This window comes from Myodes glareolus, chromosome 3 (assembly GCF_982192425.1).
Source record: "Myodes glareolus chromosome 3, mMyoGla1.1, whole genome shotgun sequence".
NCBI lineage: Eukaryota > Metazoa > Chordata > Mammalia > Rodentia > Cricetidae > Myodes > Myodes glareolus.
Window position 1 is genome coordinate 55,750,054 of NC_142028.1, and position 15,331 is coordinate 55,765,384.

Consider the following 15,331-nt stretch of genomic DNA (forward strand, 5'->3'; position numbering starts at 1 on the left):
GTATGTCTTGTGCTGCTGCAACAAAGTCCCTAGGCCTGGGTACTTAGTCAAGAAAAGAGGTTTATGAAGCTCCACTTCTGAAGAGCTGGCATCTGCTCATCTCTGAGAGCCTGGATGGTAACACTTGGCCAAGTTGAGTTTGGAAGAGATCATCTGGCGAGCCAAGGGGCAAGAGAGCAGGCATGCCTGTCCACAGCTGTGATAGCAGCACTTGGAAGCTGAAGGCAGGATTAGGAATGCAGAATCAACCTTGGCTACATAGAGTTTGAGGCCAGCCTGGACTACATGAGAAAAAAAGACAAGAGCCCAAAGCAAAGGCAGCCTCACTCTTTCTGTGGCAATACATTTTAGGATAAACTAACCCAGTCCCATGAAACCTGAGTTAGTCTTTTCAGGGTAAGTCATTGTGACATAATTAATTAACTTCCACTGGAACCCACTTCTTAAAGTTTCCACCAACGCAATGCTACCATGCGGAAGAGCAGACATACGGCGCATTAATCTTTGAGGGGGCCATGCTTGCTCTAACCAAACCATAGGAAGGAGCAAGGACTTCAGGGTTAACATTCTACACTGATGCCTGGCATGGTCAAAGCTACCTCACATTAGCCGTAAATTAGGGGACACAAGAATTGAAAACTAGAGGAAGGTGCAGGGAAGGCGTGAACGGAAAGGCCTTGCAATTGTAATGTCTCTTCATATCGGTCCTGCAGCATTCATAAGACCTAAGCAAGCTCGCAACAGGCAAACCCCAGCATAGAGAGGGCAGAGAAGCATGAAGCCCACCCCTAGCTGAGGACCTATTGGCAACCGATAGCTGCTGGGGGAAGGAGAGTAAGATTTTTTTGCACAGGGTAACCCCCGGAAAATCAGTACCTTCTAAAAGGAAGTCCACACAGCCACAAATACGTAGGCAGCACACATTGTACTGGGGCAAAAAAAAAAAAGTAGACGGAAGGGGGAGAGTGTGAGAGGAGTTGGGTGAGGGGGTGAGTGTGATCAAAACACACTGTATGAATTCTCAAAGAGTGAATAAAACTTTTAAAAATAACAAAGGTCTGTCCTAGTCCTGAGATGATACGAGTGGTACGGTGCTGTGGTATGGTGTTGCTTGCCAGAGGGCTCTTTGCATTCTAATTTAATATTGCAGTTGAACATGGCTTGCATTAATATTTATGCTACTTTTTTTGAGGGATAACATAATTGAAAGCAAAAGCATATGCACCTAGGATTAGCTCTCAGCGAACACACGTTAGACTTGATCCTGAGCCTCGCTTTTGTGATCAGAAGAATGCACCTCGGTCAGAGACTTCCTGCTACTAAAGCTGGTCCCTCCCACAGCAGTCTGTAAATAGACATCCTGTCCACACGCTGTGTGTGTTCCTACCATGGCTCTGATAGAGATCCACAGGCCATCTTGTATCAGCCATACTTTTCATAAAGTGTAGGAGGTTCAGGGTGCTCTGATAAGATCCTCACCCAAGAATAAGGAATCTCAAGCCTCAAATAGTGAGTGACTTTCCCAAGTCATTCAGCTACTTGGGGATAAAGCCAAGTGTGAAATCTCAACTCTCTCCTCTGTAATATGGGCATAAATATCTGACCGTATCGATTGACCTGATGAGATGGCTCAGTGGGTTAAGTATTTGCAATTCAAGCATGGGGATCCAAGTCTGGACCCTGAGCACCCAATCAGAAGGCCACTATAGCAGTCCATGCCTGTGATCTAACACTGGGAGGGAAACTGCATGATCCCAGTAGCTTGCTGCCCAGCCTTTCAAAGCAAATGGTGAGCTGCAGGCCTGAGACCCTGTCTCAGAAAATCTGGTATGGAGAGTAATATCCCCTCTGCAGGTACACCACAGGCACATGCATGGGCACATACATACACACCCACAAACTGACATATATACACCTTTCCCGCACACAAACAGGTAACAGCATCATAATGTCATTGTAAGGTAGAGATGAGTTCTCCAGTAATCTAAATGGTCCTGCACTGAGTAAACGTAAATTACACTTTTACTATCTGAACTCTTGTTATTAACACTAGGAAGACCCTCTGTAGGACGTTGTTGGCAGCTGCCAGGCAGAGTGCTCAGCCTTAGGTGTGGGTCATCTCAAAGAGGTGTTCTGGACATTAGTCCTCTGTCGATGGATAGCTGGCAGTCGGTCTCTCCCACTCTGTTAACTGTCTTCTTAGCTGTGCAGTTTTTAATTTTATGAAATCCCACTTACCAGTTGTGGACTTTAATTCCTAGTCAAATGGAGTCTCACTCAGAAGGTTCTTTCTTACATCTGTATCTTTTTAGGTACTGCCTATTGGTTTTTTTTTTTTTCCTAAACCAGTTTCAGTGTTTCCATGAAAACATTGAGGTCTTTTATCCACTTGGAGTTAGGTACAGGCCTAGTTTCTTTCCTTTGCATGTAGACATCTAGTGTTCTGAGCACCATTTGTTCATGATGTTGTCTTTTCTGCAATGTGTTTTTAGCATCTGTGTCAAATATCAAATGATTTTAGTTGTGTGCTCATATTTGGGTCTTCTATTTTGTTTTGTTGGTCAACATGTCTGTTCTTGTGCTGGTACCTTATGGCTACTTTTATTGCTATAACTTTATAATATACCTTGAAGTTTAGAATGACAATCCCTCCAACCTTGTTCTTTTTACTAAAGATAGTTTTGGCTATTGAAGACCTTTTGTGGCTCCATGTAAATTTTAAGATGTTTTATGGTAATTTGAATGTGAATGTCCCCCACAGGGTTCTATCTTTGAATGTTTGGTCACCAGTTGGTGGAACTGTTTGGTAAGGATTTGGAGGTGGGACCTTGTTGGAGGAGGTGTGTCACTCGGGGTGAACTTTGAGACTTCAAACACCCATGCCATTCCAGTTAGTTCTCTCTCTGCCTTGGATCAGAACGTATGCTCTCAGCCATGACTGCCTTCTTGCTGCTGTGCTCCAATGGTCATGGAATCACCCTCTGAACTGTAAGGAAGCCCCCGTTAAATGCTTTCTTTCATCAGTTTTCCTTGATCATAGAGCTTCTTCACAGTAAAAATAAAGTGGCTAAGATTTTTTTTCTTCTATTTATTTCTGTGAAGAATGTTGTAGTGATTTTGATTAGAATTGCATTGACTCTAAATTACTTTTGGTAGAATGATCATTTTTCCCAATATTAATTCTATTGATCCTTGAATGTGGGAGATCTTTCCATTTTCTAGTCTCTTCCTCAGTTTCCTTCTTCAGAGATTTAAAGTTCATTACAGAGCCTTTGCCTTTGCTGGGATTTATTCTAGATGTTTATGTTCTTTGGAGCTATTGTGGATGAGACTATGTCCACAGTCTTTCTCTATCAGTTAATGGCTTGAGAGGAGGAACAGGGCACGGAACACTGGACTCTCAAGGTGGAGGGGGAGGGCACAGGGACACTGGACTGTCAGGGGTTTGCTACTGTATAGGATGTGTCCTGTTTCCATCCAAGGAAAGCAAAGAGGCCTCAGTCAGACCTCCATCTATCTATGTCACCGCCCTAGTTCTGCCATTGTTGGACACAGCAGTCTGCAGCCTGCAAGCGCATCAGTTTGGCCATGCTCCATCAAAATTCTATTTATGGGCATTGAAATTTGAATGTCATGTAATTTTCATGTATCACAAAATATTATTCTGATTTCTCACCCAGTTCTTTTAAAATATGAAAACTATTCTTAACTTACAAGTAGCATACAAAGAGGTTGTAGGCTGCACGGGGCTCTAAAGCCATAGTGTACCACCCTGATTTATAATAGGAGGCTGGATCAGGCCTGTGGTAGCCTGCTGATTGAGTGACCAAGTAAATTCCCTCGCTCAGTTTCCCCTAGTGAGATCAAGTGAAGGGTGAGCCTAAAGAATGCTAGCACACTTGCTCACATGGTGTTCCGCAGTGCATGACTGTTATGTGATTCTGATGTCAGACAAATCTGAACTGGAGTCTTCCATCTTCCAACTTGCTGGGGTTATTGAGTCAGTTGCTAAATATCCTGGCACCTTGGTTACATCATCTGTAAAATGGGGCTAAAATACTGTTGATTTTAGGTTTGCTTTGAGAATTGGTTCTTATGATACTTAGGAACCCTTAGTCACATATAGGCAGCAAGCGAGTACTGTTTTCCATATTACCATCATATCCTCTTTAAAAATCTGGTGACATGTAGTCGATGTATATATGTAGTAATTTCATTGTATTCTATGAAAATTGTTATGCCGGGGAGTTGACTCAGTTAGTAAAGTGGCTGCTGCACAGGCATGAGGACCTGAGTTCAGATCCTCGGAGCCCAGGTTAAAAGGTGGGTGCACAGCTCACACCTGTGCTGTGGTGGTGGCGGTGGCAGTGAAGGAGCGATGAGTAGGTGTTGGCTTCCTGTCAGCCAGTCTGGCCAAATTAGTGAAGTCTAGGTTCATTGGGAGACCCTGTATGAAAGCATAAGGTAGAGAATGATTGAGGAAAGCACCCAATGTTGACCTCTGACCTTCACAGGCACATGTGTACACACACATGTATATACACACACACACATGCGTATATATGTGAATACTTATTAAATAAGTAAAAAGATTTCTGTACATTTCTGTACTGGAGTGTAATTTTCTTCATGCTTCTGGGGTAAAAGGTGAGCCTGAGTTGGGGGAGAGGGGTGCTGTGCCTGTCACCCAAACCCTGTCAGCTCTGGTGTTGCCTTCACTCCTGTGATGGAGGCACAGGGCATGTTTTGATAAATTACCCCTGAATCTCAGTTTACAGCTCTCTTCCTCCACCCAGTGGCAGGAAGCCACTATGAAAGTGGTGGAGACATTTTTACATTCACTATGATTGTTTTTCTCATGTCAGAGAAAGATTCTGTTTTGAGCCAGTGCCCCTCCATGTTGTCATTGTCAAGGCCTGTGAGTGGGTAGGGAGCCACATGGCCAAGCGACTGGCAAGCTAGAATTGAGACTGAGCCATGCGGGTTCGGTGTTCAAGTGGCCATTAAGCATGTTGTCCTGCAGCCTCACTGGAAAGCACAACAGCATTTAATAAATATTAGAGCATGTCAGCAGCGCCATTTAAATGTGGAAATGCAATCAATTTCCATTGTAATTGTGTGCACAGGCATAAAAACTCTCTTTGGAACGCTTAATTCCATGTCAGAGTTTAAAGTAGCTGTGATGGTTTCTATTTAGAAATAACGTCAGAAAAGGGGCTGAGGGATCGATGTCAGCCATGGAGGTCAGAAAGCCGAAGAAGTCTCAAACACTCCAATAATACGGTTCTTTGGCCAAAGGATCTAGAAGCTCACAGGCATTTGCCCAGGGTATACCCACTTCCCGTGACCTGGTTTTTACCAGCTACCTTTTTCTTTGCAACTTTTCTTGTCTTTCCCCGCCAGCTGCTTCCTCAACCAGAAGGAGGAAGCCAGTGGTACTAATTGCTGGTCTGGCTAGGCTGTGAGCAAAGCCCAGACATCCAGGGGAAAGCCAGAACACCTCAAAGAGATGGAGCAAAGAGAACAGATATGGCAGGTGCAGAGGCCACATGGCAAGCTCCCTGCTTCGTCACCGTGTGATGCCTTTTTGCCATGCCTTTCTCTCGTCATGTGTATCATTTTCCGGCTCGTTCCTCAGGACTCTCTCTTCCCTTGTGTCTCTGGTTGTCCTCCCCATGAGCTCCTCCTGATTTCTATCTGGTCGTGGCACCTCTCTTTTGATCCATTTCTCATCACAGACTGATTTATTTCTTGGCTGTTTGAATGTTACAGCCCCTTCTCACCCTGCTTCTTCCAAGAATGCTGGATTTGCTTAATAATTAAGGCTGTAATTAAAGTGTAACAGTGAGTATAATTAAAATTCACTTTAGTAGATCCTGGAATTATGAAGCAGTCGGGTGTTTTGGTATGGCACTGACGAAGCTGCCAGGAGGAAAGAGTGGGGAGCCGCTCCCTTCACCCCTTCCCCTGACCAGTGTAACCTCTAGGTGAGGCCGTGCTTCCTCTGAGCAGTGGAGCTGCATGGTCAGAGCCTGCCCTGGAGAGTCGCCAGGACAGACAGAGTGGTCGCCAGGACAGAGTGCCCAGGACACAAAGTCAAGACCATAGCTCCTCAAGAACCCCCTTAGTTGCAAGATGATCAGAAAAGAGCCTGCCCATATCTCTCCCCTTAGGCATCGCCATGTGTGATTGTGTCTGTCCTCAGTCTGTCAGTGCAGGTGTAGCATGTGACAGATACTGCAAGATCCCCTGAGAGGAAGCTGGCACTGAAGTGGATGTGCCCTGCACTGGCTGTGGGAAACACCACTGGGCCTCTCCTCGGCACTCATCCTGTTGCAGTGCAGAGATCATGGAGGACTCTAGCAGCCCTTTGACAGGCCTGCTGTAGTTGGGATGGTGAAGCTGGGGGCAAGGAAGGTGGCCCAGGAGACTGTGAGAGACAGCGCCTAGTGAGTGGGTAGGTATCCAGGGCAGAGTACAGCAGGGCCCTGGGGGCCTGTCTCGACACTTGTGAGTTTTAATATCCATTCTTTCCATTCCCCTTGAGAATACTGCTGCTAAGCCAGATGCTGCACATGATATTAATTAAGGACCTGAATTATTTATGTTGTTGGTTATAAGAAAAAGCAGCTTCTTATGTGAGTTTTTAAAAAATCAGCATTTATTTCATCATTAGACATGGAGGAGAACACAAGTAATAGTGAGTAGAGAATTCTGTGTGAATAGTTCTCAATGGATGAAACTATGAGAAAAAAATGAGCTAACCCCAAAAATCACAGGACGGGGATGCAGAAGAAGTCAGGAACAGTATGTTCCTCAGCTATGTGGAGGTCTAGGGAGCTGGGTGCTGCGACCAGAGAATGCTAAAAAGGAAAAGTTGTTGCTCTTTTTCTTAGATTCTTGACTCTGGCAGACTGGGGGTAGGGATACTGGGGAGGGTATCCCAGGCCCTTTCTCTTTAGAAGGAGACAGAAATTTACACATCTAATTTCTGGTCCGTAGATGTAATTTTAGGTCAGGCCTTGCTTTGGCTTCACTCTGTCATTGCTCCATGAGGGCCACACCTACACATGACTATCTGAACACCTTAGTCTCTAACCTAACACATGCCATGGTCCAAACCCTGTCCTGCTTCTCAGTCTCTGGAATATAGATTCAAACCTTACCAAATGGATCAGAATGCACACTGGGACTGCGTTAACGTTACAAAGCTTTGCCTCTGTCTGTGTGTAGCAGGCTATCCCGAAATTTGAAAGTGTGGCAAAGGGACTGTGAATATCTTACATACCAAGAGCAGGAGTCTGCGTGTGACTTAACTGATCCACATACCCATCTTCACAAAGATGGTATGGTAAAGGTGTGTCGGGAGAACTGCAGACACCTCACAGCTTGCTAAGGGGGTAGTTCACTTTAAAGCTGCCTCCTATGGTCGGCAAAAGGATGCTGTTCCCTGGGTGCCTCATTCCTCCATAGCTGTAGGCTAGAGGCTTGTGTTCTTGGAAAGTGGACTTTGTCCATCAGGTGGCTTGAAACATGTCAGTTTGCCAGAGTGAAGAGAGAAGTGTTAAAGCGGGCAAGACAGAAAGCACAGGCGTGTGTGTCTCACCTCAGAAGTGACATCCCATCCCTGTTAGTCTTACACAAAGGGGAGGTTGCACAAGCATGCAGTCGCCAGGAGGCAGAGTCAATCACTTGATCTTTCCTGTGTTGTTTTACAAGCTACCTTGTAAACGAGAAATTCCTTTCTCATTCACATCAAGTCTGGGTGGACAAATGAGTCAGGTGCTGGGCTCCCATCATAATCAAGTGTTCAGGATGAAGAAGTCATTGCCATCCTTTAAGGCTGCCTCCCAGAGTTACCCTTACTGGTAACACCACTGAGAGTAAAACAGAGAAAGCGTGGAAGTTACACAGAGGTAATTACAAGCATGTGTGAATCCACTCACATTCTGTGGGGTAGGCCTTTCGTGTGATCCCACTTAGCAGATGGAGCGCTTGGGAAACACAGTCGCAGCCCAGGCAGCTCCTTCCCAGCCCTACACTGTAGAAGGAAGCAGGAATCTTTGTGGAAAGCTCATCGCGTATGCCACAGGATGCTGTCATTGACAAAATGATTCTCCTCGTTATATTGCCATCTTCATATTACAAAGAAGTGTGTGGACCATGCAGAATGATGTTATTACATAGAGCAAGTAAGGCTGCTCTCTGCCACTCACCCCTCCCCATAAACTCACTTGCTTTGTCTATAAAAGCGGGACAGTGGGACCTCCTACTCAGTACTCTTGTTGAAAATCATATGCTGCATCTTAGTTGCTTAGCATTATACCTGTTATACGTAAGTCCATAGTGAATATTAACTCCTAGGAAGAGAATTATGTGTGGAAATAAAGAAACTGAAGCTCCACCCCTCCCAGAGGGACTCCTGACAGTGATTGGCTGTGAGAACAGGTGATACTTCCTTCGGTGCCCATGATCCAGTAATGACGTCTCACCCATACTCATACAGGTCACACACAAAAGCCTTGAAAGTGGGAAGGGAGTAACTGAGAAGACGGAAGGGATGTGAGAGAGAGTAATGGGGTAAAAATAGCTAAGGGTCATTATATAGTGTATGAAACTGCCAGTGAATAAAGATTTAAGGAAGTTGCAGGGCTGGAGAGATGGCTCATTGTTAAGAGCACTTGCTGCTTTTCCGGAAGACTTGGGTTTGGTTCCTAGAATTTATAAGGTGGCTCAAAACCATCGGTAATTCCAGTTCCAGGAGCTCCGATGCCTTCTTCTGGCCTTGACTGACACCAGGCATGTGCATGGGGAACAGACATACATGCAGACAAAGCACTCATAAAATAAAACATTTTTTAAATAATTGAAACTCAAGGAAGTTAAGAGATTAACTAAACACCATACTCTAAATGCATGGCAGAGGTGAGGGCTTTAATCCCTTCCCCTGGTCATTGCCCATCAAGGGGCCCTTGGCAGGAGATACGGGGCCCAGTGTTCACTACCCACTCACCTGGCTGTTGTTGCTGTGTGAGACATGCTGACCAAATGCCTGCTCTTACCTGTGCCCACACAGAAAGGCATGTTCTACATGGCCTGTATTTCAGAGCCTTTGTTACAGGGGAAGGCCTCCTCGCAGCTGGACAAGAATGCAGAAGCAGTTTCGTGAGATGCTTAAGTTACTTTCAGATCCATTCTCCCAGACTCAGAGAGGAGACAGATCCAGTCCAGGTTTCCTTCCTTCATACTTACTGAGCAGAGCACTGAGAAACTTCTAGTGTGTGCATGATCTTAAAGAATGCTTATTTCTCATTTTTGGAGTGCCAGAAAAAATACAGGCAGTGTCATCTATGCAAGTTCATGAAAGTGGAAAGCAGAAGAGAGGAAGTGACAGGTGTCATCTGGGTATATCTGAAAAGCCAGAGCTTGACAGGAAAAAGCCACATGCATTATAATTAAATTGTTAGCATCAAGGGAAACCAGGTATCCTAGGATTTCAGTTGTCCAATGTGACCAGGTATACTACTTGCATTTGAATTTAGCAATTTTTATTTTTCCCCCTGCTAGGAACTAATGTCCAGGAGGCTCAGAACATCCTCAAAAACAGTGGGCTCCCCATTACGTCAGCGGTGGACCTGGAGGATGCAGCCAAGAAAGCTGTTGCCAGTGTGGCAAAGAAGTGATGGCTTCCCCTGAGTTCCTGTAAAGAAGAGCACTTCCCTCATCACTGTGAAAGCAATTGCTGTCACTGGGAAGGGGTCACACACAAGGATCATTATCTGAAAACTCTTAAGTCTGAACTTTCTCAAATGTGCTATCTAGAGTGCCTAAAGCTGATTTTACCCTGTAGTCGTAAAACAAATCACATCACACAGTTTCACACCTTCTCTTGCCGTCAGTAGCAGGGTCTACCAGCTCTGCCACAGTCAGTGTGGCCAAGTAATGTGCCTAGGTACAGTATTTGAAGCCTGGTCTAGGTCCATCCACACGAACTCTGTGAACCTTTAATCTTCCATAATAGAATTACAGGACTTCTATTTAACATAGGGACTTCCAGAAGGATGCAACTAGGACGTCTGAGCTTCTGTGAACAGCAGTTTCCACAGGCTCATGATTCTAACACACCTAGAAAGCCCAGGAATGTCCTAAAGTGTGGTATACATTGGGAGCCCCACATTGGTACTTGTACATTACACACATTTTACCCTGTGCCTTAATGTTGAATATCCTGCCTGCCTCACACCAAACTGCAACCAGAAGCCTTAGTTACAAGCTTAAATGAAAGGTTCTGTTTCATGTTGGAGTTGGTAAATGCTGATTTTTATGAAACTGTATAATTAAGCCATTTCATTAATAGACAATACTGAAGATCAAGCTGTGTTGGGGGTGAGGTTTTTCCCTCTTAAGCCCTCCACTTCACACTTACCAACTTGTTATAGATGGGGAAATTTCATTGGAGAGAATGTGACCTTTCTAATGATGTCCTTTTTTGTGACAGAAATTTTCCTAATTTGATTTTTTTGTTTAATTTTGATAAGTTTGTACTGATATGCATTTTAAATAAAATGGTTTTTAAGTGCTATGTCAGCTGCGCATTTCTCGATTCTGTCTGTTGATCATGGCTTCGCCATTCCTTCCTTGTGAAGGCACTAGCCTTTGTGCCTGGGTCCCGACTCCAGCTAGGAGACCACGGTTCACCCGGATTGTTCCACCTCCACTCTGCCTTGTCACGTGGCCATTTCTGTGGCAGATGGCTCAGTGAAGGGCTAAAATTTACACATTAGACACAAGCCCAGAAAATATGTCTCTGATGTGGGACAAGGTGACATGGTCCAGTGAAAACACTGTGATGTACTCCAGGGCCACCTGTAACACTTCCCACCCATACTCCAGTGCATAACTAGCCACGCTGTTTTCTCTGTTCATTTTACACGATTCTCACACACCTCACACATGGGTAAAGTAAAAAGTCTCCCTGTATCTGTATGTGTCATGGAGACTAAACCATCGACTAGATGGAGCCGTCTGTCTTTTCTCGATCACTGCACCAAGGGAAAAGTATTAAGAAGTCTTTCTACGTCTCTTGGTTTCTCATAGCTTAATAACTAGTTTACACAGTGAAAAAAGAAGTCAACATGAATTTTGCCAATTAACTAGCAATCAGTAGTGAGAGTTTTGTTCTTTGGAAAAGGCCTGTGTCTGTCTTATATATTAACATCTCTAATCAGTTTGGAGATGAGAAGGAATGAAACCATATATATGGTTATTTTATAGAAGGGTTAATAATAGGCAAATAGTTTTTCTCTTCAAATGAGCAGTTAAGCTTTTTCCCCCACTTGGAAGTGCTACTGTTGTGTATTTGAGTTGCTCAGATCCCTGCTGCTACACCAGTATCCATAATGCCATGCGTCTGTGGTTGATGCTGTACATGCCTATATCCTGTAAGTATGTATGGAGCAGACTCTGCAGGACCCGTGGAGAACCTGCTACAGCTGTGCTGTTGGCTCCTAAGTCCCCGTGTGCCCTCTTCCAGTGTGTCCTTTGTTTTCAATCTCCTAGCAGCCTGTATTGTATAAAAATGTCAAAATAGTTACCTTTCAATCTTGTCAGTTTTGTGTGGTGTGTGTGTGTACAGTGTATGAACATGTGTGTGTGTGTGTGTGTGTGTGTGTGTGTGTGTGTGTTTGCGCGTGTGCGCACGCACAGAGACCAGATGAGGATGCTGAATATCCAGCTCTATCACTCTGCCTTAGTTCACTTGAGGCAGAGTCTCCCACTAAGCCTGGAGCTAGGCTGACAACCAGCAAGTATAAGTGATCCTGCTGTCTCTTAAAGAGTGAGGTTACAGGCGCATGCACCGGGCCCTGCATTGTCTGTTGATGCAGGGGATTGTAACTCAGGTCCTCATGCTTGCACAATACTCTTACACACTGAGCTGCCTTCCCAGCTCCCCTTTTCAGTATTTTTTAAGTGTAAAATGTTCATGAAAGGCAGTGACAGTCTAAACATGATACCTGAACGGCTTTCTGTTCAGGGATTTGACTGGCGTGTTATACTGTTGACTGCCACAGTCTCCTAGAACAATTACCACATTTAGAGATTCATTTCTGATCTCCCTCTGATTAACATCCATTTCTTTCTTGACTTGTAAAAGTCAGAGTTTTTCCACTGGAGTTGTGTCTCCATTCATAACTTAGGAAAATAGCAGGGCAATTGTCCCAGTGACCTAACTAGACCTGGGAATTGCTTTTAATGAGTCCTTGCATGATATGTGCGTCCTCACCGTGCTTGTTCCCAAAGAAGAAAATCATTGTGCAGAATTATGTTTGTTTTTAAATTGGAAACTTTAATAAAAATGAGAATGAAAATTATTTTTGACATTTCTAAGTTAAACATTTATAAATCTAATGAGATCCTTGGCAGGATCCAATATATTCAAAACTACAATAGGTGAGAAGATGTATGAGAGTTACAAAAGATAAATATTGGAGGAGTGGGGCAGGCTGGGTTATGGCATAGACTGTGGGACCTGAAGGTTGCAAGCTAAATTCACAGGACCTGTTAGCGTAAATTAAGTTTCTGTGTGTCTTGTGGCAATGTTTGTGTTTCAGTAGCACACATAGTTGTCATAGAAACCTCATGACCCTAAAATATTCTTCTCTGGTCCATCACAGAAAAGGCATGTCAACTTCTGCTCTGGATTTTTTCTAAGTGTGATATTACTGTTTACAAACTGGAAAAGGCAGACAGAAATGAAAAGGTAGAGAACTAAGTTTTCCTGTTTTCGACCCTGTGAGAACTAACTAGTCTACAAAAGGCCACACTTGCTGATGGAAACCTATCCAGTTGTGTTAGTTTGTCTTTTCATCATAATTAAGATCTACCTGCACATTGTAGTTCTGAGTTAATTCTTACAGGTGTTTTGGGACTGCATCACATCATAGGTGATGTAGCGTGAGTTCTAGGTTGGTCTTAATAAAAACTCAGAGTCAGATATTAGGGGATGAAAGCTGAAAGATCAGAGAAGCAGAGCAGCCAGCCAATAGTTCTTACTTCTATGAAATCCTCAGATTGAATGGGGTATCCTGTCTCACAAGTCCTCAGACTGAATGCCTTGAGCTCCTGTCTCCTCCCACCTTATATTCCTCTCTTCACCCAGCCATATCCCTTTGTGTTTCCATCTTCCTAGTGCTGGGATTAAAGGTGTAAGTAATCACCTCCTGGATCTGTTTCTTTTTTAGACTGGATGAATCTCATGTAGCCCAGGGTGGCCTTGAACTCACAGAGATCCATTTGCCTCTGCCTCCCAGGTGCTGGGATTAAGGGTATGTGCCACCACTACCTGACCTCTTTGGCTAACTAGTGGCTTGGCTCCACACTCTGATCTCCAGGCAAGCTTTATTTGTTAGATCACAAACAAAATATCATGACCAGGTACCTGTACTAAACATCCCAAGAAATATGGGGTGGTTTGCATAGGTATGACCTCATAGACTCATATTTGAATGCTTGACATATGGGGAATGGCACTATTAGGAAGTTCGGCCTTGTTGAGTTTAGATATGTGCCTTATCAGAAGACGCATGTCACTATGGGGGTGGTCTTTGAGGTCTCATGTGCTCAAGCTATGCCCTGTGTGGGGGACAGTTCACTTCCTGTTGCCTGCTGGTGAAGATCTAGAGCTCCCACTCATCTACCTCTCCAGCACCATGTCTGCCTTCATGCTGCCTTGCTTCCCACGATGACAATAATAGACTAAACCTCTGAACTGTATGCCAGCCACAATTAAATGTTTTCCTTTGTAAGAGTTGCCGTGGTCATGGTGTCTCTTCACAGCAATAGAAACCCTAACAAGACAGGTTATCTCCATCAATTCATGCTTGAAGCCATCTGTAGGAGAAGACCCGCTTGTTCGTCCCGGCCGCCCAGAACCAAAATAACCACACAGAAACTATATTAATTAAAACACTGCTTGGCCCATTAACCCTAGCTTCTTATTGGCTAACTCTTATATTAATTTAACCCATTTCTGTTAATCTGTGTATTGCCACGAGGCTGCGGCTTTCCAGATAAAATTCCCATCGTCTGTCTCCCGAGGTTCCATGGCTTCTCCCTCTCCACCTTTCTTCTCCCAGCATTTAGTCCAGTTTTCCCCGCCTACCTAAGTTCTGCCCTATCAACATGCCAAGGCAGTTTCTTTGTTCATTAATGGTATTCAAGCATACAGAGGGAAATCCCACATCAGCCATTCTTCTTAGTAACTGTTTTCAGGGCCGAATCATGGGACTCATAGAACAATAAAGCAAGGGGCAAATGCTTGGTGCTCTGACCCCCACCCCAGCATTGCTGCAAAGGCTCTCTTAGAAACTGTGACAAAATGTGATCAGACTGCCCTGTTAGCGTTTCACTTGCACGGTGTTAGGCCAATACTTTGGGTTTGTATATGTCTATCGAGCACTTCTGTTGTCTAACAGAATACTCTGTGATGGTGGCAGGGGCAAGCCCTGGTACTGTCCCTTACCTAGCCATTAACCATGTGACTGACAATGACCCGAAACTGAAGGGTTAGGGCTGTGAAGCTATCTCAGTGGTTAAAGCACTAGTCACACAAGCCTGATGACTGGGCTTGGACCCTGAGGACCCACAGAAGAGCAGTGGCCTATGTGTGTGTAGTTCTAGTGTGTCTATAGGAAATGTGAGGGACAGGAAGAGCCCCACCAGCTTTCAGGCCACTATGCCTAGCTTAGAGACTTTGTCTCCAACAAGGTAGAGAGAGGACTAACGCCTATGTCTTGTGACCTCTGTAAGTGTGCATCAGTGTGTGTGTGTGTGTGTGTGTGTGTGTGTCCACACCCTCATGTAAGGACGCTCAGGCTTCATTCACATTTCAGAGAACTAAATCATTAAATATGGTAATTAATCGCCACATGTGTCTGATGGCTGTATATTGTAGGTCACAACTCGTTTAAATCTCATAGTTATTAAGATGCATTGCATTTATTTCAGAGGAGCCCACATTGATCAAGTACTACTGCGTGTCAGGCCCATTACTGTGTTACCTTAATTAATCCTCTTAAGTACTCTTTGAATCCATCATTTTTACAGGTAATAACATTGTGGTTTTTATTTTTTTAATTTTATTTTAACTAATGTTTTGCCTACATGTTTATCTGTGCACATGTGCATGCCTGCTGCCTGTGAAGGCCAGAAGAGAGCATCATATCCCTTGTAACCAGAGCAACAGGTGGTCATCAGCCACCATTTGAGTGCTGGGAAGCAAACCTAAGTCCTCTAGAAGAACAGACAATGCTCTTAACCACTGAGCCATCTG

At 44.3% G+C, this 15,331-nt stretch overlaps 1 protein-coding gene across 1 annotated transcript in view; it reads left to right on the forward strand.

The window, feature by feature from the left end:
* The window catches only part of Suclg2 (succinate-CoA ligase GDP-forming subunit beta), a 261,034-nt gene extending 250,452 nt beyond the window's left edge, over nucleotides 1-10,582 (forward strand). Inside the window, exon 11 of the mRNA XM_048438429.3 lies at nucleotides 9,568-10,582. Coding sequence (XP_048294386.2) covers nucleotides 9,568-9,683 — 116 coding nt within the window. The 3' untranslated portion in view covers nucleotides 9,684-10,582. The remainder of the gene's footprint in view (nucleotides 1-9,567) is intronic.
* Nucleotides 10,583-15,331: the final 4,749 nt, after the last annotated feature.